Source organism: Eulemur rufifrons, chromosome 14, assembly GCF_041146395.1.
Source record: "Eulemur rufifrons isolate Redbay chromosome 14, OSU_ERuf_1, whole genome shotgun sequence".
NCBI classification, from domain to species: Eukaryota; Metazoa; Chordata; class Mammalia; order Primates; family Lemuridae; genus Eulemur; species Eulemur rufifrons.
In genome coordinates this window covers 1,280,750-1,304,576 of record NC_090996.1, presented here as the reverse complement: position 1 = coordinate 1,304,576, position 23,827 = coordinate 1,280,750, and the positions used below count along the sequence as shown (strand labels likewise).

At 55.7% G+C, this 23,827-nt stretch overlaps 1 protein-coding gene across 4 annotated transcripts; it reads right to left on the bottom strand.

Moving 5' to 3' along the window:
* Positions 1 to 327: 327 nt before the first annotated feature.
* SETD1A (SET domain containing 1A, histone lysine methyltransferase) lies at positions 328 to 22,816 on the bottom strand. 4 transcript variants are annotated; one of them, XM_069486028.1, is made up of 19 exons: positions 22,423 to 22,816; positions 21,515 to 21,679; positions 21,199 to 21,294; positions 18,862 to 19,132; positions 17,295 to 17,416; positions 16,841 to 17,070; positions 15,708 to 16,557; positions 14,768 to 15,550; positions 14,130 to 14,306; positions 13,908 to 13,995; positions 13,032 to 13,189; positions 12,814 to 12,901; positions 10,369 to 10,710; positions 4,067 to 5,110; positions 3,520 to 3,692; positions 3,324 to 3,434; positions 3,003 to 3,122; positions 1,251 to 1,388; positions 328 to 1,147 (listed from the first exon to the last, which is right to left on the bottom strand). In XM_069486028.1, exons 2-19 carry the CDS (start codon positions 21,662 to 21,664, stop codon positions 974 to 976), a joined length of 5,115 nt encoding a protein of 1,704 aa, XP_069342129.1. In that variant the 5' UTR covers positions 21,665 to 21,679; positions 22,423 to 22,816; the 3' UTR covers positions 328 to 973. The 4 variants fall into 4 exon arrangements, with proteins under 4 accessions (XP_069342129.1, XP_069342130.1, XP_069342132.1 ...); XM_069486029.1 differs by having other exon boundaries at positions 384 to 1,147; positions 22,263 to 22,493; XM_069486031.1 differs by having other exon boundaries at positions 384 to 1,147; positions 10,369 to 10,656; positions 22,263 to 22,493.
* Positions 22,817 to 23,827: the final 1,011 nt, after the last annotated feature.

Here is a 23,827-nt window from a genome sequence, read left to right as displayed (position 1 = left end):
CCACTGCGTGACCTCAGTCCTTCCCTCCTGCCGGATTTCCCAGGAGGCCAGAGGCCCAGCAGCAGCTGTGGTTCTGGGAAGGGAAGGGAGGCCTGACCTTGACGCGGCTCTGGCTGGCACTGGTGGGGAATTTCTGGCATTGCTGTCACTGTAGCCCGTCAGGTGGTCCGAAGCAATGGCGCTGGGTCTGAAGGTCCAGGCTCTTGCCTGAAGGCCCCTCTACCACCCCAAACTTCCGGCCACCCACTTTTCCCTCTCTTCATCTTGCCCCACCCTGTGTCCTCAACCCGCATCCCACCCTGCCCTTCCCCAAAGATACTGACCAACTTTTGTACAATAAAGTTTAATCACAATTATAAAAATGTGGCATTGGGTTTGCGCTATGAACATATATACAATCCAGCCCAGCAGAGAGAGCCCACCCCCCACCATCCTGGCCTGGCTAGAGCCTCCAGACACCAGGGTGGGAGAGTGGCCCACAGGGGCTGGCAGGAACAGAAGATGAGGCAGGGATCCAGGCACGGAGTCCCCAGGACTGGGGGCGCAGGGCCCCCCCCAGGGGAAGAACATGGCCACTGCCCCTAGAGACCCCTAAACTGGGGAGGGGTGCACGCAGGGCACAAGAGGAATTCCCCATTAACACAAAGCAAGAGGGCTGTGTAGCCCCCCAAGAACAGGATCTGTACAGGCCGGCACCCCAGGTTTCCACAGGAAACAGCTGCTGGCAGCTACAAAACATTTACAGCTTCTTCTCCGCAAAGAAAAAAAATTAGAGGGCGGTGGGTAAGGGGACAGGGGAGGCAGAAGCTGCCTCAAGGGGCTGAGGCTCCCTGGCTGGGCTTGAGGCCCCCCAGCCCCACACCTGGACACGGGGGCAGTGGGCCCTGCTGAGCCCACTAAGGCTGGGGGGTGCGGGGAGCTCAGGGCACCGAGGGGGAATAAATAGGAGTGTGGGCGCCAGTCCTGCCCCACCTCAGTTAAGGGAGCCGCGGCAGCTCTCGGTGCCGCACAGACACGGGATTTTGTTGTCCTCCAGCGGGAACTTGTAGTCGTAGGTGATCTCCTCATCCACGCCGATGGGCTGCTTGGAGTAGATCACAATCTTCTTCTGTGACTCTATGGTGATCACCTTGGCATAGCAGTTGGGCTGCAGGAGGGAGGGCAGCGTGAGCGGTGGCCCCGCCCCCGGCCCCCGCCCCCGCCCCGCCCCCGGCCCCCGCCCCCGCCCCCTGGGCTGGATCCCAGCGCACCGTGCAGCAGTGGTTGATGAACCTTGCCAGGTTGCCACACTTGGTAGCATCGATGATGGTGTCGTGGTCCACTCGGAACAGGTAGCTGCTGCCGATGCCTTCCTGTACATAGCGCTTCTCCCGCATGTCGGCCACCATCTGGCAGATGAGATGCGACCGTCACAGCCCTGCCCTGAGCCCACTTCCTGCCAGACCAGGCCTGTCCCCAAGCCCCTCTGGGCAGCCTGCCCTGTCACCCCAGAGGCCAGACCTAGCAGGCCTGGACCTGCAGTTCTGCCTCTGGCTGCCACTAGCCCAAGGCACGGACTCCTCCCTGACTTTGCTTCCTGGGGCTCTCCCCCTCTGGCCACCCCCAGGAGGACTCCAGTGACACTGGCACTGGTGCACCAGGCAAGAGAAGAGCCACTGGCTCCTCCGAGAGCGTCTGCCTGGTTTCAGTGGGGGCCCCAGACTGCTGTGGGGCTGGGGCAGTTCCTGAGATGACAGTGGCCCTTTCGTGGACTGAACCCACCCATCTCTTCTCCTAGGACCCTCTCTCCAAATTAGGCACCCGTTGGCTGCCACTGGCCAATGTAAATGGCAGGTTGTCGGTGTCAGGGCCCATATCCCTGTGTGAAAAGGAGCAATGCCTATTTCCCCCAAAACGGGACAATGAGCCCTCTACGCTCTCTCCTTGGGTGATGTCATTCCCTTCCAGAGCTTCAACCGCCAGCTAAATGGTGGGGACTCCTCCCAAACTTCCACTTCCAGCCAAAATCCACCTCAGTGGAGCTGCTGGGCGTCACCCCCAGATGTCCCAGGGGCACTGCAACCTCACATGTCTAGATTAGAACTCTTCTTGCCCACATGTGTTCCTCCTCCTCGCTCCCATCGCACTGGGGGCCCCGCCATACCCCAACGGCTAACGGCAGCGCCCTGAAGGGCCTCACCTCCTCCTGGCCCTGCGTCTCCAGAGCCAACTCACTGCCCGGCCCTGCCAACGACCTACCCTCACAGACTCCTCTGTCACCTCTATGGTCACTGCCGAGTCCAGGCCACCCTCACCTTGGCCTGGATCTCTGCAATAGCTCCTACACTGGCATCAGCCGAGATTAGTTCTTCACACCGCGCGCAGCCAGGGGGTGCTTCTAACTCTCAAGTCCTCTTCTGCTGAAGCTTCCCCCTTTCCTCTCCTCCCACCACAGGCTCGAACTTGATTCCTAAGCTCCCAAGCTCCATGCAGTCCCCCATGTCCCCAGCTGCACACTGCTGCCACTGGCCTTAGTTTTCTAACCAGCCATCCTCACCTCCTTGTCCTCCAGGGACTACACGACCTCCAGGCTTCTGCACGTGCTCCTGGTCCCACAACCAGGAGCACACTTCCCCTCACCTGGCCCTGTGAGCTCATCACCTTTCAGCTTTTCCCTAACGGTCACCATCCCCAGGGGGCCTCAGGTCCCCTCACATGTGCTCCCACCGGCCCTGCCCTCACAAGCTCCCCTTTGACACCAACCACTATCCTTTGTCGTTGCTATGTGCGCAGTGCCCGCCTCCCCCCTCCCCGCATCCTTAAGGGGAGAGCCGGCATCAGGCTCGTCTCCGGCGGGGTCACTGCCATCTGCTCACTAGCTCTGGGAGGAGGTGGTTTCCCTGGCCAAGCCTCGGAGCTGGGAGGGCACGTGAGGCTTCATCCAGAGGCCAAACGGTGCGCAGGTGAGCATCCTACGCCGCTGCCGGATCGGAGGCCAGACTGGGGCCGGTGCGGAGCCTCACCTGGCGGATGTTCTGACCCACGTACTCGATGACCATCTCGTCAGCTGCAATGGGTTCCATGGCAAACAGACCCCACTCGTGGATCCGGCTCCGGCCAAACCGGAGCTTCTTCTTCCGGAACTGGGGGACAGAAGGGACTGTACTGCTGGATGTCTCCCACGACCCTGCTCCTCACGGTTCCTGCAGACCTCCCAGGACAGAGGTGTTCTGGCCACTCGCCCCCACCTCTACCCCCCGGGGACCACACAATCCTACGCGGCAGCTCCCCTTGCTCCAGCCTTTTCGCTGAGCCTCCCACCCTTCCCAAGTCCCACCCCTCACCTTGAGCTGGTTCAGCTTCAGCAGATCACTATCCATGATGGCAGAGGTACCGATGGCACTCAGTAGCCGCCGCTGCTCGGACCGGCGCTCGGAAAGCACACGGTTAGTCCCCTGAAAGAAGAAGGAGAAAGAAGAGGTGGGTGTCAGAAGTTCGGGAAGAGGCTGCAGTGGGCCAGGCATCAGGGCAGGGCCCTACCTGAGTGTCCCCTCCTTCCAGCTGCCGGGCCGAGACAGGGCACACATCCAGGTACTTGTCCTTCTCCTTCTTGCTGATGGGGTAGTAGCCTTCGCTGCGGGCTGAGCCTGTCTGGTGCTCTCGGGGCCCGTCCTGGGGCCGCCGCTTGCGTTTCGGAGTGCTCAGGTTGGTGAGTGCAGGGCGTTAAGGAAGAGAACAGGGTCTTCACCGGCCAGATCCCTGGGCCCTGCTCCTCTCCGTCCACCCCAGGCCCAGCCCCAGGAAAGGGCGGCCGGCCTTTGCTGGTGAGCATGCTCAGCATGCAAAAGACAGGAGTGAAGTCCCAGAAAAGCTCTGGGAGGCAGAAAAGGGCATGAGGCAAAGAGAGAAGATGGCTCAGAGCCAGAGGAGATGCCCCGGCTGAGTGTGGCACAGAAAGCTGAACAGACAGGGAGGGAGACAGACAAACAGCAAGAGGGACCCAAGGACACTGCCTGGCTGCGTGGCCCCAGGGAAGGCCACCCCTGACCCCTGGGCCCGGGCAGGTGGCCCCTGTGGCTCAGGATATTCGTGTGATGGACCCAGTGGGTGTCGTTGAGCCAGTCGGCCCCGCTCGTCTGCTGCAGCAGCCGCTCGTATGTGAGCCGCAGGTAGGTCATGTCTTCCAAGTCCAGGCCCGAGTTCCAAATGTCATACAGGATGGTCATCTGCTCAAACTCGCTGCGGGGCTCGTAGCTGGGGGGCGGTGGGGGCGGGGGTGGGGGTGGAGGCCGCCGGCGCCGGGTGTGGGAGCGGAGGGTGCGCCGCCGACCAGCCCCCTCCCCATCGCTGCTGCTGCTGCTGCTGCTCTCAGAGGACTCGGACTCCTCCTCTTCCTCTTCCTCCTCATCCTCCTCTTGCTGCTGCAGTTGCTGCTGCTGCTTTGGCTCCTCCGCCTCAGCCACCACCACCTCAGGGGCCTCCAGGACCTCGTCTGCTGGGGAGCTGAAGAGAGCTGCAGGGGCAGGGACCGGCTCCGGGGGCCGAGGGGCTGGTGTGGAGGGCGTGGGCTTGATGGCCAGGGCATAGTTGTGCTCCAGGAGGATGTGGCAGAGCTGGGGGCTGGGGCGGTCCGCCTCGTCCGAGGTCTCTGTGGCCTCTGAGTCGTCAACAGTAGGCAGGGCAGCCAGCCCACGGCGAGCTGGGGTCAGGGCCAGGTCGGCCAGTACCGCCAGGTCCACTTCTGTCCCTAGCTCAGCCTCTTCCTCCTCGGTGGAGCGGCCTCGGCCTCCAGCGCGACTCCGACCTCCTCGGGGCACCTCCTCAGGCCAGCTCTTGACCAAGGACGCGTGGTCCAGAGGCAGGTTGCGAATGGTCCGCTCCACGGCCCGGGGGACTTTGCGACAGACTGGGCCAGGAGACTTGGTCTGTGGCGGGGCAGCTGGGGGAGGCTCTGGGGCTGGCACCTCCTCCACAGCAGAGAAGGAGACGGTTTTCCGGCGTTTCTTGGGTGGGGGCAGGAGAGGAATAGGAGAAGAGGGGCGCTCATCGGGGCGGGGGGTAGGGGCTGGGGGCCCAGCTGGTGGCTCTGCGGGAGGCTGGGGCACACTGGGAGGTGGCTCCTCAGCGGGACCTGGGGAAGGAAGCACACAGGGAAGGGATGGTCAGCATCGAGGCCCGACATCATCAGACAGACGCGTTTACGGGCAGGAGACCCGAGGCTCTGCTGGGCTCTGGCCACGCCATTTCCACAGGCCATGTTCACTCTCTCCTCAGCTCCCGCCCAGGAAACGCGGAGAGACACAGACACTCCTGCCTCTCAGCGCCACGATGTCCTCAGCACTATGGGCTCCCTTGACAGGATGGGATTCCACACCTGCTCGTCCATCCAATGCGTGCTCAAACATGCACTGAGCACCAACTGTGTCAGACATGGGGAGCACACGCTGACCAGACACCGTCAATGTCCTCGCTGAGGTCCCAGTCCAGTGGGAGACAACAACATACAACAAATACACGGCCCACGCTGCGAAGAGTGGGGCTGGGGAGGTCTCCACGCACACCCCTGGATTCCAGCCTTTCTACCAAGACTGGCAGGGACAGACCGACATCCGATAACCACGCACGAGGACCATGACAATTTTTGCCACAATGAGGACTCAATTAGGCAGACTTCAACTAAAATATCCATTATTCAACTACAAACAATATTCAACTACAAACAATATTTAGTGAGATGAAAAAGATACGATGTAAGAAGCTGAATCTTTGGACTCAAGTATTTTATAAAACTGCCCTCCTCCTCACCCTGCTAAACAGAACTGGGGACTCGCCCTAGTGGGGAGGGCGTCAGGAGGTCGTCTCCCCTGAGAGGCGGAGGTTGAAGCTGAGCTGGGGGATATGCATCTTTGAGCAGGCAGTGCTGTGTCTCCCCAGCCCAACCCCTGGGACAGGGAGCACGTCCTCCCTCCTCGTCTCTGGGGGAGCCTACACGAGGCTTTTAGACCCAGCTCAACGCCATCTGGGAAACTGCCCGACCTCTTTAGATGTAGGTAACATCTTTCAGAAGCACAGGCTGGAGGCCCTCACCTGCCAGTCTTCATGTTGGCAGCGGCAGATTAACAGCTGGTATTTTGTGCCTAACACCAATCTAAGCCTTTTACACATAGTAACTCATTTAATTCTCACAAAAAGTCTAAGAGGTGGGTGCTACACTAACCCTATCGTACAGATAAGAAAACTGAGGCACAGAGAGACGACTAACCAACTGCTCAAGGTAACACAGCAAATGACAGAACAAGTCTGCACCCAGGCAGCCTGGCTGAGTCTGTGCTCTGGGGGGCCGTGGACTCGGCTTTCACATGCGGCTCTGACTCGCAGAGCTAAAGGGCGGCCAGCACCAGGCCAGACCCAAGCCTGCGTCCACTGCTTCAAGAGACGCCCCCAACCTGCATCCCGAGCAAAGCCCTCAGCCTGCTGTCTCCTAGGTTCTAGGCACTATTTGGGGTCTCAGCTAGCGGTATCCACACTCGGAAGCTAGTGAGGCCCCCAGATGCCCACCCCCGGCCCTCCAGTTTCATCTCTTCCCTGCTCCACCAAGTTGGGCAGCCTCCACCATTGACTCACCCTCCCAGGCCACCGTGTCCCCTGGAAGCCTGGCTGCTAAGGAGAACAGATTCCCCTCCCTGCTCAGACTCCCCTCTGCTCCCGTCCTAAAGGAAACCCGCCCACACCCTTCATCTAGTAGACAACCCTGGGGGTACCTGTCCCGTCAGTACAACTCCCACCTTTCTCCAAGAACTGCCCTCCTGGGACCCTCAGACTCACAGGGCCAAGGCCCTGCAGGCCAGTTTCTGAGACCTACCCGCTCTCCCCCAGGGCCATCAAGATTGACATCACTGCCAGGATCACCTGAGCCAAGCCAGCCCAACCAGAAACTTCCCTGAGAATGACGACCTAACTTAAGAGTGGGTCTGTCTGTGGCCAGTCCTGGGGGTGGGTGCGGGTGGACACCCTCTGCTGGGATGGAGAAGCAGAGGAAGCCCATTTGCAGGAGGAGAGAAGAATGAACCAGATTGGAAGACAGAAGGAAAGTGAGTCCAAAAGGCATTCTGGTCCCTGTCTTTGGGTTCTATCAGACAGGCCATACCCTGTAAACACATCCCCTTTTCTACTTAAACTGACTGAAACGGGTTCCTGTTACTAGAAACTCCATGAGCCTTCAGTAAGACCCCCTACCTGGAGCCACAACCTGTCCTCTGGGCTGCGCAGACCTCTGTCCTTGGCAGCTTGGACTTCCCGGTCACGGCCTCTCATTCGCTAAAAACACAGGGACCTGCCCTAATCTCTCTCTCCTCTCTCACCCCTGCCATCTACTCAGGGGGCTTCACCATCCTGCCTGTTCACCTGGACTCTCATATCTTCAGTGACCCCCTTTGCTCACCCTCCGCTCCCTCCAGCAACCACACACCTGACCCTGTCAACCCTCAGAACAGCTCCGCCTTGGAGATCCCCCACCTCACTGCCCACTGTCTTTTCAGCTCACCTCACTGCACTTCGCAACTTCCCATCCCTCCACCTCCCTCAAGCCCATCACCCCCTTCCTAAATCATTTTTTTTCTCTATCCTGCCCAGACCCGAGGCCTGAACTTTGTCCCCTCCTGTCACAGCACCTGCCACATCCCCAAGTCCTCACCACCACCTCCACTCTGAGGACACAACCAGCAGGCTTCTCCCCTCCTCACTCCCAGGCCTCAGCTCCAGCAGGGCCACCTCATCGCTGGCAGCTTTCATCCTCACTCCCCACGGCGCCTGCCATCGTCCCCCTCACACTCCTACTACACAGAGTGAAAAAAGAGCCCTCAGGGCACAGAACCTCACATCACCTGTGGACGTACCTGCATGAGGTCCAGAGCGCACGCCCCTCCTCTCCCCAGGACGGCCACTCTGGCAGGGACTGCCTTCCGCCCGTCTACCTGCTCCCCGCCCTCCAGCGCAGGAGCATGCCCAAGCTCACCTACTTAGAAAAGCTAACCCCGCAGCAACCCTGCATTCTCTTCTTGCTGCCTCTCCGATCCCAGCCGGGTAACCTGGAGCTTGTTCCTGCATCTTACTAAGCCTTGAATTCCTCATCTGCAAAATGGCAATAAGAGGGATGTGGTGAGGACTGAATGAAAACGTGGATTTTCAGTGCGCTGTGCCTACGCATGCCTAAGCCTACTGTGAGCCTGGCACACAGTGAGTGGTCAATAGTATATCAGCCACGATCCTGCAACTCCTTCTCTCTCAGCAAGGGCAGCCTACCCTTCCAGAAGACTATCTCGCTCATCTCCCCTCACTGTAACACACCATAACTTGGCTTCAGTCTGAACCACTCAACTGAAATTGATAAGGTCACCAGTGACCTCCCAACTGTCAAATCCAACGGACACTTTTCCTATCTCACCACCTTTCTTGTGGCCTGATGACACAAGACCACCCTCTCCTTTTCAAAACCTGAACGTCCCTTGGCATTCAAAACTCACCACTCCCTGCGTTCCTTCCCACCTCTCTGATCACCCCTTTCCAGCGTCCTCCAACTCCCCCTCGCCCACCCATCTCTCACAGGACTGGACGGCTCTGCCCTTCTCTCTCATCCCATGCATCTGCCTAGGGTCTAGAAGTGAATTCACACCTACACTTCTGCTACTCTCATTTTCCGCCTACTGTTTTTTCCAGACTTCCGATCTGTTGATCCAACTGCCAGTGTTTCTACCTGGAGGTCTCAGAGGCATCTCAAACTCAACCCCACCTAAATTCAACAGTTTTCTTCCTAATCCTGATTCTCCTTCCTAGGCTTCCTTTCTTGGTAGGCAGTTTAACCATTTTATTTCTTAAATTTCCCTCAACTCTTCATCCCTACTCCCAACCCACTCCCCGGCACCTTCATCACCACCATCCTGCTTGGTTCACGCCCTCCTGTCTTACCCACATCCCTTCAAAGCTCCCAATGTCACCCCATCTCCCTCATCTCTTCCAAATCTCTCCTCCTCCTGCCTCAATGGAATTCCTGAAATGCAAATATGGCCATGTCCCCCTCCTCCTTCCCGACCACTGAGAATGAAAGTGTACTAAGACGGATGCCCTCTGACCTGCCTGTGACTGCCCAGGCTCTTCTGCTACCCAGCGGGCCCAGGAGAGGCTGGACAGTCATCTGAGGCATGAGAACCTCGACTCCTCCTCTCATGGGGCCTGGACCTAAGCAGAGTGCACCAGCACTAGGTCTTCCTGCCGTCACCCCCTATCTCAGACCACAGATTCTCCATAATGTTCCAGTGAGAGACCCCTGGGAGGCCACGCACATCTCTGAAGCATATCTTAAAAACTCGCTTATTTAATTCCACTGTAGGACGCCCTAGTCCAAGCTAGCACCAGTTTGCCTTACTCACTGCAAAAGCCTCTTAATAGTCACCCTGCATCCACACTGATCTTTTTCCAAGTTTTCCCTGCACGGCACCTTTTCAAGGCACAAATCGAATCGTGTTGTTCCTCTGATGGCTTCCTGTTTAGATAAAGACCAAATTTCTAAAATGAAATTGCTACTCGTGCATGGCCCAGCCCTGGCCTACCTCTCCAGTTTCAGCCACCCTGCCCCCCTTCACTCTCAACCCTCTAACCCGGGAGGGTTAGCTTTCTTCCAGGTCTTCCAACCTGCTGTCTCCCCTGCCTTAGGGCCTTTGCACCTGCTAATCCCTCCCTCCTGCTGCTTCACCTGGATTCCAGCCCCTTCCCTCAGCAGGGAAGACCTTTCCCTGCCCGCAGATGTGCTCAGGTTCTGAGTGCCCTGTACTTTTCCTTCCTGTGCTCATCACAGATTTTCTATGTATTTATGACTCAACTAAACTGTCTCTCCCCGTAGACAGTAAGTTTCATGAGGGTGAGAACAGGGCATGCTAGGCAAACCGTCATATCTCTCGCACCTGTTTGGCTGTGATGAGTACTCAATAAACACCTACTGCTCAAACGAGCAGTTCCCTCAGCAGGATAAATGATATGTACGTGCTATAAAATAACTGAACATAACAATCCACAAAGGAAAAATATAACTAACTTCTGAGTTAACATTGCAGTTCTTGCTTGTTTTCTACCTATCTGCCCACTTAATCGCCTGCATGTATACCTACACATTAAGCAACGAGCATAGGAAAAATTAGCAGCAGAAATTTATTAAACAGGGGAATTTCTCCTTAACTTACTTGGGAGAAGACCATCCAGTTTTCCTTTAGCAGCCTAATACCCTGATCTGGCTCCCGTAAACCACCACAGCGGCGCAGTTTGGGTGTGTTAGGCCATAAACATCTCTGAGGGGGAGTGACAGGAGGTAGTAACTTTTTCTTTGTATGAACCACCCACCTGCGGGTCTTGCTGGAGACTTCTCCTGTTCGGGCAGGGGTGCGACCGGGGAGCCTGCAACCCTCTCTGGCTTGGGCTCTTCCACAGGCGCTGGCAGGGGCGCTGGGACCTCTCTGGGGGGTGGTGAGACTGAGGGAATGGCTGCTGGCTGCTCCTCTTCCTCTTCATCTTCAGAGGATGACTCGGATGAAGAAGAAGATGAGGAAGACGAGGAGGACGAGGAAGAGGAAGATGAAGAGCTGGAGGAACTGCTGCTCTCAGAGTCCGATGTGCTATCATTTTCACCATCTGAGTCAGCATACAGAGAACATTTGGAGGACAAATCGCTTTCCTCGTCCTCGCCTGGAAATCCAGAAGGGGCAATCAGGCGAGGCGGGCAGACCCTCACTTGGTCAAGCCGTGGGTCCATTCACTGACTCACTACTGTGGATGTCAGGCTCCGTGCTAGGTGCTGGCAAGTCCCAAATATCAAGGGGCTGGATGAGCAAACCACCTGTTCACTGTGTGACAAACATCAGCACAAGGGGCTGGGAACAAGGCGGAGGGGCCCTGGACTCTGCCTAAAGGGGCATGTCAGGGAAGCTCCCTGAGGACAAGCTGAAATCGGGAAGGACAAGGAGGAGTCCACCATGCGGACACGGGGACTAAGCAGGGATGTCAAAGGCAAGAGAAGACGGAGACCCGGACACTGGCAAGGAGTCTGCTCTGACTACCAAAACCTTTCCCAAAGTGGGTCTTATGGCCAGTCTGGACGAAGGACTGTGAAAAAGGATTCTGAGGCAAAATAAGCTTAAAAAACATTACATGCTCTATGCCTCTGAGAGATTGGTAACACACGGGAAAGGTCTAAGAAACCTGAGAAGTTCACAGTCTTTGAGGAACATAATTGGGCAGACTAGAAGGTGGTGGTGGCTGGGAAGTGGACTGGAGGATGGTGAGATGGAGCTGAACAGAGAAGCAGAGGCTACATTATAAATGGCCTATGGTGTCAGGCCGAGGAGTCACCCTGTGGAAAATAGGGAGCCAATGAAGACTTTATGGAGGGAGGTGACAGGGTCAGGTGTGCATTTGAGGAAAGATAATTCTATCAGCAGTTTAGAAAATGGATTGGGGCCGGGCGCGGTGGCTCATGCCTGTAATCCTAGCACTCTGGGAGGCCGAGGCAGGAGGACCGCTCGAGATCAGGAGTTCAAGACCAGCCTGAGCAAGAGCAAACCGCGTGTCTACTAAAACAGAAAGAAATTATCTGGACAACTAAAAACATACATAGAAAAAATTAGCCAGGCATGGTGGTGCATGCCTGTAGTCCCAGCTACTCGGGAGGCTGAGGCAGGAGGATTGCTTGAGCCCAGGAGTTTCAGGTTGCTGTGAGCTGGGCTGACGCCACGGCACTCTAGCCCAGGCTACAGAGTGAGACTCTGTCTCAAAAAAAAAAAAAAAAAAAAAAAGAAAGAAAATAGATTGGAATAGAGGGAGAAGGGTGGAAAAAGACACAGGGAGATCAGTCAGGACTGCTGTGAGAGTCTAAGTGAGAGACAGCAGAGCAGGAACAAAAGGGGGTGCTACGTTCACGCAGCATTCGGGAGGTGGAACTGCTGGGAACCGGTGACCAAGTGGATGGGGGGGGGGGACAGCCCTCGTTCTTAGCAGACACTCCTGCCCCTGCTCTACTGAAGATGGACCCTCAGATCACCGCTCCAGCCATCCTGGCCTCTGCTGCAACAGCGCCTCCTACAGGCGCTCCTTGATCACCACGCAGGAAACAGTAAATCTATCCCCCCAGGACGTGCACCCTATTATTCCCTATCCCATCAACCTATTTTATCTTCTTCAAAGCACAACTCTTTTTCTGAAGCAACACTGTACGTTCACTTGTTTGTCACGTCTCCTCCTCCCCCCACAGCCAGCTCTGCAGGGGCAGGAGCCATGTCTGTCTCGGTCACTGCTCCATCCCAAACACCTAGAACAGTGCCCGGCACAGAGATGGGGCTCAATATATACTCCGAACAAATGAATGAAAAGATGAAACCATGTACCCAAGACCTCAGTGAATGCGGGGAAGCAGACAGGTGTCCAACTGAAGGACAGAGGAGTGGCTGGTGATGGCAGCTGTGAGGAGGGAAAGGGGAGGCACAGCTTGGTGGCTGGGCCTTAAAGGAAGAGGAGTGCTCTGAGGTGGAAAGCAAAGGGACATCAAAGGGGCAGCAGCAGAATGCACAAATGGGCTCTGCTGGGCTGCCCTCCTCCAGCAGAAGGGGAGCTGGAGGGAGCATTTTGCATGCTGGGGTTACTGTTTCCAAAGAGCCAAGGGTTCCAAAGGACGCAGCTGAAACAGTTGCAAAAGTGCCCCCAACAGGAAAGTTACGTGGGCTCAGGAAAGGGCTAGCCAGGTGGCCAAATCCCTTCCTCCCCAAACCAGAACTCTATTCAACTATCTGTGCTCACCATCTGACGCCTCTGTCTCCTTCTTAGTGGTATCCACAGCTTCCTCTCGCTCTTCATCTTCCTCATCTTCCTCATCGTCCTCCTCATCCTTAAGAAAAGGGACAAATGGGGACTACCAGGAAAAGGACAACTGGTCCTCCACGAGGCAAAGCTGTCTGGGCTCCAGCCCAGAGACAAGCTGGCTGTGGGGACTGGGCCGCAGTTCCCCGGCCACTCACCTTCTCTGAGGAGGACTCCTGGGATGCCTCCTCCCCTTCGCTGTCCAGAGCAAAGGACTTGCGGTGCTTGCCCTGGGTCTTGCCTCGCTCTTCGTCTCTCTTTGGAGGCTTGGTCCCCGGGCGTCCTGGCTCCCCAGCCTCCTTCTCTCGCTCAGGGTCTAGGCCAGGCAAGTGGCAGTCAGGGCAATTTACTATCAACAATAAGTTACTGTCCCCGACCCCACGCAAGGAGCTTTACAAGACACCACTGCTGCTCACAGGCCTCATTTCATAAACAAGAAGCTGAAGCTCAGCAGAGAAACACAACACCTCACCCTTACCTAACATTTTATACAATGTTAAACACATCCCACCCCTTTTATCTTTCACATTTTCTGGTTCGGGTGGAAGAAGAACTGACTTATCATGCCTCGCCCAAGAAAAGAGTGCTAAGGCCAACGAGTCTCCGGGGAAGCAGATCTGACTCAATAACAAAGTTTCCCAGCCACGCAAGCTGTCAATCAACAGCTCAGACTTAGACAAAGTGCGAGGAAGGTTGTAGGAGAGCATGAACTTTGGGTGGTGAACTTGGGGAGATGACTTAACCTCGAAATCCTGTGATTCTGGGTACTGAAATTATTTCCACCTCACAGATAGAAAAACCAAGACTTAGAAAACTTCAAACAGCACGCTAGAGTAAGAACCACACCTAAAATGCAGGGATGACCCCATCTGATGCTCTCACGCCTCTCAGACTGCTTTATATTAACCCTGAACCAACATCTCCACTTGGCTTCTTTTCCTCAAGGCACCCTGGCCCCTCTGCTCTGCCTCTTGCTTTCTGTCAGAATCCACGCAGCCCATCCCCCTTCTCTTTCCACCTGTACCCCCACGCACCATCTTCATCTTCCTCAGCTGGAGTAGAGGGCCGGGGCCTCTTTTCCTCACTGGCCTCTGAAATCTCCGATGGCTCTTTCCGCTTTACCTAGATGGGATGGGGAAAAAACAGAGCCGGTTTAGAACTCAAACACTCGGGGTTCCTGACCACCCATACACCAAGGAAGGGGACCCCTTCCCCCTTTTCCCCACCCTGCTCGGCAAGACCACAGTTCTCGGTACCTTGAATGAAGGCAGCCGTAGGGCCCCTCGCAGCCCTGAGCCAAAGGCGAAAGCCTCGATGCCCGTGGTACCCCCACTCTTGGCCCAGTCCACGAGGGACAGCAGGCCAGGTTCTTTGAGCTTCGTCTTCTCTTTATCCTCCTCCTTGGCTTGCTGTTTGGCTGCATTCTGGAATGGCTGCAGGCAGTAGGGGGACTGAGCCCCAGAGCCCAGAACCCAGACATTCCCTGCTGCCTGAGAACTAGACCCCAGGAATACAGAAATGCATCTACTTGCTCCTCCATGGGACATATCTCTGTCACACCTATACCAGTCCCTGCACAGGCATTTTCTCAAAAGTCTACTCATTTATCCCACCAACCTTATGAAATAGCTACTATTATTCCCACTTCACAAATGGCAAAACGAAAAGACTGAAACCCAACGAGATTTAAGGGCCTTGTCTAACACAAGGAAGCCAGAGAACCAGGACAAAGCTCTTTGGCCTCTCAGGCCTATGCGTGTCTGCTGCTCAGTGCTGCAGGGCACCCCATGGGGACCCACACTCTCACTCCCCACCTGCCTCCATCATCTCTCCCCTCTGATCTGTGCAGCCTAGAGGAGCCCCAGGCTTCCCCAGCCCCAGGCACTAGCCTCACCTTGGCCTTCTCTTCCTTGCTCTCCCACCACTGGTCAAAGGCTCCAAAGGCCACATTCTCCACCATCTTGCGGTTAAGGTCTCGCTGCATGATGCTCTTCATCTCTTGCACTAGGGTGGCCAGCACGCGGCCCACGGTGCCTGCTGATGGTAGGGCCTTGCCCTCTGCCAGCTCTGCTTCCTCCCTGGGAGGCAGCCGGGCCTCTTCTCCCAAGACTGAGGAGGAGGGCAGGGGCTCGGCTGCCATGGGCAAAGGCAGGTGGTAGGCCTCCCGGGAGTATGCCCCTCGGCCTTCTTGCCCTTGCGTATACAGAGCATAGGGCAAGCCATAGGCTGTTTCTTGGGGTGGTGGGAATGGGAGGAAGGCCTCCCCAAAGGCCCCACCAGGGGGACCAGCCGAGGCAGCAGTCAATCCCTTGCCCTGCCGCAGCTGGTGGAGCCGAGTTAACATCTGGGTCTGCATCTGGAAGGACATGGGCATCCCTCCCCACTGAGCCCCGAGTCGATCCATGAGCTCCAGGGAGTTCACAAAGTCATAGATGTGGGGCGGGGGCGGCGGAGGTGGGGGGTACTCTGGGGGTGGTGGCCCATCAGGTCGGGGCGGGAGGAGGTAGGCAGTTTGGTGGGGAGGATAAGCAAGGGGAAGGGAAGCCAGGTAGGGTGGGGGAGGAGGAGGGGGAGGAGGAGGTGGAGGCTGCTGGGGGGGTGTTGGGGCCGGAGGCGGTGAGCCACCCCTGTCATCATCGGAGATCTCCATGTCCTCTCCAGAAGAGCATGGAGAAGCCTGTAGGGATGCAGAGAACAGTCACAGAAAGCTTCTGCCTGCTCCCTGGGCTTTTTCTTAAAGCCCAGTTTTCTCATCTGGTTCCCTTTCCTCTTCCCCAGGGCCCAACCCTGCCTCCCAGAGCGCAGGCAGCTCCTCTGGCTGACCCCGGGCTCACCTGGTTCTGTCCGTTGGCCTTCGGAGACTCCCGGGTAGCTCCTGGTTCCACACTCCCAGCAGGTGCCACATCCTCGAAATTAGCTGGGGCCGGAGGGGGTGTGCAGGGCCCATGACCTGACCCAGAAGGCACCTCGATCCCTGTATCTCTGGCCCCAGGGCCTGTACTGTTGTTCTCTTCCTCCTCCTCTGTGTCAGAGGCCAGGAAAGAAAACTTGGAGCGCTGCTCCTTCAGCAGCATTTCGATGCGGGAATCCAGGCTGCTGTGCTGAGCGAAGGGCACACTCTCATTGGTGGTCTCTGGGGCTGGGGAGCCGGAACGGGCAGGTGAGGGTGGGCGGGGAGAGGTCCGAGCTTCTTCTCTCTCAGGGCTGGGCCCTCCACCGCCCCCGCCTCCACCGGGTTCTGGAGGTTCTGGGGGTGGAGCCTCCGAGGCAGGAGGCCGGTAGTCCTGGTCGGCGGGCCGGCTGGGCTCAGGGGGCAAGTAGGAGGTGTAGGAAGGTGGGAAACGCTCGGCCGTGTTTTCGGCAAAAGGGGCACCAGGGGGCTCCTCTCGAGTTGCCCGGCGGGGTGGGTAAGAAGTATGGCGCTGGTAGCGATTCCAGCCTTCATAATATGTTGGGTAGTTTGGGTCAGAACCACGAAACTGAGAGGACGATGAGGAAGAGGACGATGAGGAGGACGAGGACAACGAGGAGGAAGAGGAGGAAGATGCGGAGGTGGCTGCAGTGGTGGCTGAGATGGCAGTAGAGGCAGTCGTGGAGGCTGAAGATGCAGAGAAATGGCGGCGGGAAAAGGAATCTTGGTAGCTGTTCTCTGACCGCCGGGGCTTGAAGGAGGTGGAAGTGGTGCTGGAGAAGAAGGGGAGCAGTTAGCTGGGCTCATCTCCATTTGACCAAACCTGAATGTCCTCAGCACAGCACCCAAAGCCCCTCCACACTGTCCCCAAGAAAGGAACTAAATGTTGGGTTCCTAGCTAGTGAATTCCCTGAGAACAACAATTCGGTGGCGGAATCCACAGAAAAACTAGGACAAATTATTTCCAACTCCCTCTTGGAGAGACTTTGGGCTGCTTCTTTCCAGGAGCAGCTCCCCGACTGACGGATGGGGAACCAGATGGTGTGTGCTCTGTACCTGCTGGAGTAGGCAGAGTCCTGAGAGTAGGGGGTGCTGCCCCGCGACGTGTAGGGGGTTCCTTGAGAGGACTGAGGGGTAAACTGGCCAAAGGAAGATGGGGTATCTTGTCGGCTGCTGGAGAAGCTTGTGTCCTGGGAGCAGGGGGTGCCATTGCCAGGGGTGCCCACCACAGCAGTGCCTGCCGGGTAGGCAGCCGTGTCAGAGGACGAGCGGCGGCGGGATTCAGTCTGGAGGGAGAGATTGGGGCGAGGAGAAAGGAAAAGAGATCAAGAACCATTAGAAAACCTGCCCTTCCCCAAACCAAGAATCCTACTTCCCTGTCTTTTGAAAGCATCTAGGCATTTTTCTTGACTCTTTCTGTACTTAGCAGTGAAGTCTGGAACCGCCCAAAGACGGGCACCCAGGCACCATGACCACATGGCCAGGGCTATGGCAGCCACAAGCCTCTCACCGTCTCAGTGGCTGCACCGGAGCCCTGGAACTTCTCACTCAGGGCCTTGCCCCCGGTGGGTACAGTCTGAGGGGTGTAGGAGCCATTGACAATTAGTTCATAGTACTTCATTCGTTGCTGTCCTGGAGGGAGGGAACCAATAGTCAGATGGAGAAAATAATTTCTTCCTCATTTCTTTCTTGGGCCTCAAGTTTCCTACAAATTCCTTGGAGTCTCAGGTCTTAGGATTTCAGTTCTCCAACCTCATCTCTATCTTTGGGAATGTCTACTGCATCTCTAACTCTTAACTACTACAAACAACAAAATTTACAACACTTCGCAATTTACAAAAACACTTCTATGTATTTTACCATGTTAGGTGATCACCAGGAGAAAGAGATATCAGTACCCTTATTCCAAGGGCTTAAAGAAAAGTGGCCTACACAAGACCGGTCTGTGGAAGGGCTGGAATTCAAACCCAGGTGGTCTGACGCCAGATCCACCCACGTTCTTGCCCCGTAAACGGAAGGGTGCAGAATGGCAGCCTGAGGACTAAACCCTGCCCACAGGCGTGTTTTACTCACCTCGCACAATAACAAAAAATCTCGGGGGGTGTAACACTTAAAAGCCATGAGATTTCACATGAATTATCTACATTTCTCGCTTTTCTTCTGAAAACCAAATTCAGGAATAGTAGTCCTCATTCCCACTTGCAAACTGGCTAACGTCCACTAGCCGCTGCCTCCTTCAGATGGCGCTGTAACCTGTAGTTCACCACAGCCCCCACTCCTCCCTACTGTTCCTTAACAAAGAAGCCCAGGCCGGGCGCGGTGGCTCACGCCTGTAATCCTAGCACTCTGGGAGGCCGAGGTGGGCGGATCGTTGGAGCTCAGGAGTTCGAGACCAGCCTGAGCAAGAGCGAGACCCCATCTCTACTAAAAATAGAAAGAAATTATATGGACAGCTAAAAATATATATAGAAAAAATTAGCCGGGCATGGTGGCGCATGCCTGTAGTCCCAGCTACTCAGGAGGCTGAGACAGGAGGATCGCTTGAGCCCGGGAGTTTGAGGTTGCTGTAAGCTAGGCTGACGCCACGGCACTCACTCTAGCCTGGGCAACAGAGTGAGACTCTGTCTCAAAAAAAAAAAAAAAAACAAAGAAGCCCAGACTGCTTCACTCGCCTTTACAGGTCCTTAATTTTCTATCTAAAATTTCAAAACCCAAAAAACTGAAAACCCAGTATTTCTGAGAACTTGGTCTCAAAACCTAACCTGAGCTGATTTACTATAGTCTTTATTCATTCTACCTAGCAAGACCCTTCATATGAGTTTTCATAGATACAGTTATATGCTAGATTATGGGGAATTCCCTAACCCTGCTAGAGATCTCACACACACACACACACAAAATCTGTGCACCGTAATGCCTCTCTAAAATTTGAAAAATTCTGATTTCAGAAATATAGCTCACCCCAACAATTTCAGATTAAGGAATTATGAACCTGGTCACCTGCCCCTCACCCCAACAAGCATTTGCATGTTCTCTGCTGGAGAACAACCTTGAGCAGCAGGCAGGGGAACCCTTACCTTTGATGTCAAGCTGGGCGTGGATGATATTGCCCATGACAGAGGTAAGGTGGAGGTTTTTGACCGTTTCCTTGGCACCCCGCGTGCTGGTGAAGAGCACACGGGCCAGGCCCAAGTGCTTGCGAGTACGGGGGTGAAGGAGGATCTCCACCTCCTCCACCTCACCATACTTTCGGCACATATCCTTCAGGAAGGTCTCCCGCACGTTGTCATTCAGCCTTGCGAAAGTCACTTCCTTCAGTGGGATTTGTCCGATATAGAATTCATCCAGCTGTGGAAAGGACAGGAGTTGGTCTGGGGTCTCAGTACTGACCACTGTTCCTTTGCCCTCTGAGAAACATGAGCAAGTTCCATGAGGTCAAGAGAGAGAGGTCTAGGAAACTGAGGGGCAAGAGAAGGAGGCTACAATAAGGGATACATCAGTCTTGAACTCTCTCTTCCTTGAATTCTTCTCACCACAGAGTAACAGCAATGACTGGGAATAGAAACATACAAACAGAGGAATAAACACACATGGAAAAGCCGAGCATGGTGGCTCACACCTGTAATCCTAGCACTCTGGGAGGCCGAGGCGGGAGGATGGCTTGAGCTCAGGAGTCAAGAGACCAGCCAGAGGAAGACCAAGACCCCATCTCTACTAAATATTAAAAAAATTAGCTGGGCATGGTGGCACATACCTATAGTCCCAGCTACTCAGGAGACTGAGGCAGGAGAATTGCTCTTGAGCCCAGGAGTTTGAGGTTGCAGTGAGCATGATGACGCCACTGCAGTCTGGCCCAGGAGACAAGAGTGAGACTCTGTCTCCAAAAAAAAAAAAAAAAGCCACACACAAAGAAGGAACTGGTTATGGGGAAATAATTCACTAGCTCAGCTTTTACTTGGTAACTACCATGGACTGGGTGCTGGAAATACAAAGATGGAAAAAAAGAGATTCCCATTCAGAAAAGTAAACAAGACAGACACATGCAATCATGTTGTGACACAGTGTACGCAGAGGTATAGACAGGGTGTTTGTGGGCCCAGAGAAGGAAACCTTTGCACAGAGTAGAATCAGGGAAGGATTCATAAACATGTTGTCATTCTAACTGGGCTTTTGAGATTAATAAGAGTTCACCAAAATGACAAGGAATTCTAGGACACGGAAGTATAAAACAACTTGGCGTTTTCTATAAACTTGCAGAGTGTATGGTATGGATGTAACACGTGGGAGTGGTGTCAAGGCAGAGGAAAAGGCTTGGCCAGATCAATAACCGCACGTACCAGTGCCCCAAAACATGGCCTCAGCAACAAAAGTAAAATAAAAGACCAGTAAAGTCAGAGAGACAAATGACAGCAGGGTGGAGCATGAAACAGAGGAGAGAATGGTGGCAAAGAAACCAGGTGAAATGAATACCAGGGTCTGCATTAAGAAAATGGTGATGGGAATAGGAAGATTAGGATAAAAAGGAAATAGGTGACAGACTACAGGAAAAAGAGAGAGAGAGGAGAATCACAGGATGACGAGGCTTCTAGCCTGTGCAGCTGAGTAGATAGTGTTGCCACTTATCAATAGGGGAAAAATGAAAGGAAGAGCAGGATTAAGGAGGCAAAGATAATTTATTCTACATCTCTTGAGTCTGAGATGTCTTCAGGGCCTACAAATGGAGCTGTCCCTCTACCAGGCAGGCATAGAAGTCCGGAGTTCAAGAGACTGAGGCTGGCTGGAAACAGATACTTGGAAATCATCAATATTTAGATCATGGGTGAAGCTATGTGTGAAAGAGATTATCCAAGGAAAGTGCACAAAGTAATAAAAAGGAGGAAGGCACCCTGTAAACAATTTATTTAGAAAGGAAGAATAAAGAATTAGTGAAAGAAACTAAGAACTATCCATTTTCTAGACCCAGTTCAAGGCCTGATGAGTATGTTGCTTAGGCTAAGAAACAAGAATTATCTGAGGAAACAAGATGGAGAGTAACATCCCCAAAAGAGAGGTGAGGAACAGAGGTCTCCAGGGAGGCAATGACCTTGTCACTCCCCTTAATTGTTGAGGAACTGTTGTGCTGTGCACTTTCTAGGAATACACAGTGACAGGTACATGCAGCTAACTGTGTCTTTACCTCATCTTTCAAGAAGTCAATACTCCTGCCACGAGGGATACACCTGGGGCACCTCACTTATACCAGTCTAGAAGAAAAGTGTACCTCTGTCCAGAACAACTCAGTCTCACAGCCTCAGAGGTTGTTAGACCTGGCTGTGACCCTTTCAATGGAAAACCCCTTTATCAGACTATAGTGCCAAGACGGATCCTTCACACCCTCCAGGAGCCACCACATCAGGAGACCAGCAGACACCTACCTTAAACTTAGGGACTGGGAGGGAAAAATCTCTGTTTTTGGACCTGACATGGCAACGGGGGTCTTGGAGGTCTTCGACTGGTATGTACTTTGAGTCCTAGGAAGGAAAGCAGAGACAGAAAGATAGCTCAGGGTGAAACCAGGTTGTTCAGTTCTAAGAAGCCCATTTGGAAACCCACATGCACAAGAGCTGGGGTCCACTGCCCATTTTCAAGAAGGCAGGCTACGGGTGTGGGAGTTCTAGGAGCAGAACAGAGTAACAGACAACAGAGGGGCCCGGGGTTCCCTAAATGTCAAGCAAAGGTTGGGACACTCACGTTGACACTGAAGTGGACTCCATCGTAGCGGTACACCTTCTGAGAAGGCCTGCGCAGTGCAGGGTCCAAGGCAGGATCCACGATGAGCTTGTAGTTCCGCCACTGGAAGCTCGGGGCCTTCTGCCCATCTCCCCCACCTTCCTGATCCATCTTCGCTCATTTACACTGTTAGGAAAAGAGGAGCAGGCAAGGGGGCTCAGGACTTAGGCCTGCCTCCCTTGCTGTCCCTCATTGGCTAGCCCAGATTCCAGGTTCTCTCATCACTCCAGTTTCCACATCTCACCGTGACCCGTGGCTCTCCAAAATTTTACCCCAAGTACTGTCTGTTTCACCACAACAACCCATTCTCCCTCCACCTCCCAACTCTCCCCTCAGGCCCCCAGGCCCATCTCGCGCCCCCTTACCTTCCCGCTTTCCCTAGCGCGCGCCCCACTTGGCCTCGGCGCAAGACCCCTCCCCCGCCCCCTGGTAGGCCCCGCCCCCTCCCGCCTCCTCACCGGCCAGCGGCCCGGGCCAAGCCCGGCTCTCGCTCCCACACACCCGCGCCCGTCCCCGCGCCCCGATCCTTCGGCCGAAAGGTGGCACCTCTTCGGGGCGTTGGAAACACCGCGAGACCCAGCCCGAGACCCGGCTTCGGCCCCGAATCCGGGCGGGGGGGGTGGGTGAACGCGCGCCGCTGCCCTCTCCTCCCGCCCCGGCGCGTTCTGCCCCCCCCATCTCCGCGCACGCGCGCCGCAGCCCCACTCACCCGCTCGTGGCGAGCGGCTCCCCCTCCCCCCACCCCGCGCGGCACCTCAGCGGGGCGAGGCGGCGGCGGCGGCAGCGCGAGACCCGGCCCCGCAGCGGTGGCGGCGGCGGCGCCCCCCCACCACCACCTCCCCGGCGCGCGCACCAAACACCACCGCCACCTGCGCGAGGCCTAGCAGGCACAGCGTCTGCATTCGCACTTTCGCCACGGGCGCCGCCGGGAGAACCACGGGGCCGAGGGTAACGGCCTCGCCTCGGCCGGCGCCCTGTAAGGCTCAAGAGTTGCGGCCCAGGGAGCCTGTAGATTGGCCGCATCCCCCGGAGAGTGGGCTTCACCACCACGATCCAGCTGCTTTGGCCTAGGGTTCGTGACGAATCGGCGGCGACGAAAGCTGCACCTAGTTCCTGAGGGAAAGGGGGCGGGGCGAAGGGGAGGAGGCCAGCCAGAGCTGGGGAGGTTTGAGTGGCACGTTGAGCAGACGCAGATTCGGCAGGCGGGCGGGGCGAATCGGTGGACAGGATGCGCGCTCCTTTGCCCCTCTTCCCTGCCCCTTCCTTGCGCAGCCAAAGGTGTAAGAGGCTGCAGATTCGCTAGTTCCTGGCCTCAGCCGTTGCCTCTCTTCATCCGCCTTGATGAAGTCAAGAAAATAACGCCCGGTTAGCCAAGCCCTGTTGGCAGAGTCGGCCACTTTTTCTGGATTTTTTTCTTAGTAGCACAACTCAGGGGACAGTCCACTTCTGACCCAGGGGAATAGCTACAGCCTAAAACTCCTCTTGGAATCCGATGAGAGTTTTCAGCCGAGTATGGTGGGGCCCGAGTAATTCTGAAGCGAGCTGGGCTGGCGAATCTGCGGATCCCTTTGTGGGCGGGGTCAAGGCGCTGTGCGCAGAGGGGCGTGGTCAGCGTACGGAGCCCGGAGATGTGGGGGCTCCTCCCGCAGGACCCACCGAAACCGGGGTGGGATGGGAGGGGCTCCCGGGAGGTGGAAAAATACTACCAGGAGTGGTGACTCAGGCAGTTTGCCCGGCCTAGCACATAGCGCAAGGAGCATTTTCTTCCTGTTATCCTCCTTGGGCCTCTAGCTGTTTAAGATGCCCATTTGACAGATGGGGAGACTGAGGCCTTTAGAAGGTGCTCCATTTTGCCGTACTCAGCCCACCATTAGAGGTTAAATCCAGGCCTGTCTCGAGGTTCTCTAACAAGCCTAGCGGGGCCTACAGGCCCTTTAAAGGAGTCCTGTAAAAAATAAACTGGGTCCCACAGGAATTGGAGTGGGCTGGTCTATTCTCCAGGCATCATGGTCCCAGTGCCTGCTCTCTTCAGCTGGGGGTCCCTGTGCTCATGGGATCCCGCCACACAAGGACAGCACCAGTCCAGGCCTGCATCTGGAACGTTGGGGCTGAGGTCACCCAAAGGCTGGGCACCCTTTTTATTCTGTATGGACGTAGGCACCCTGGTCTCGGGGCAGGTGGGGGGGGGGGAGGAAACAGCATTCCGACAGGCCCCTGAGCTGAGGATGGCCTAGGCTCCAGACAGTCCCTGGCTATATGACCTTGGACTTTTTT

Coding starts and splice junctions, on each gene's coding strand:
- SETD1A (XM_069486028.1), bottom strand. CDS start 21,664: ATGGATCAGGAAGGTGGGGGAGATGGGCAGAAGGCCCCGAGCTTCCAG. Junction 13,996..14,129: donor TACGGCTGCCTTCATTCAAG/GTACCGAGAACT, acceptor CATCCCATCTAG/GTAAAGCGGAAAGAGCCATC. Junction 3,435..3,519: donor TGGAAGGAGGGGACACTCAG/GTAGGGCCCTGC, acceptor TTCTTCTTTCAG/GGGACTAACCGTGTGCTTTC.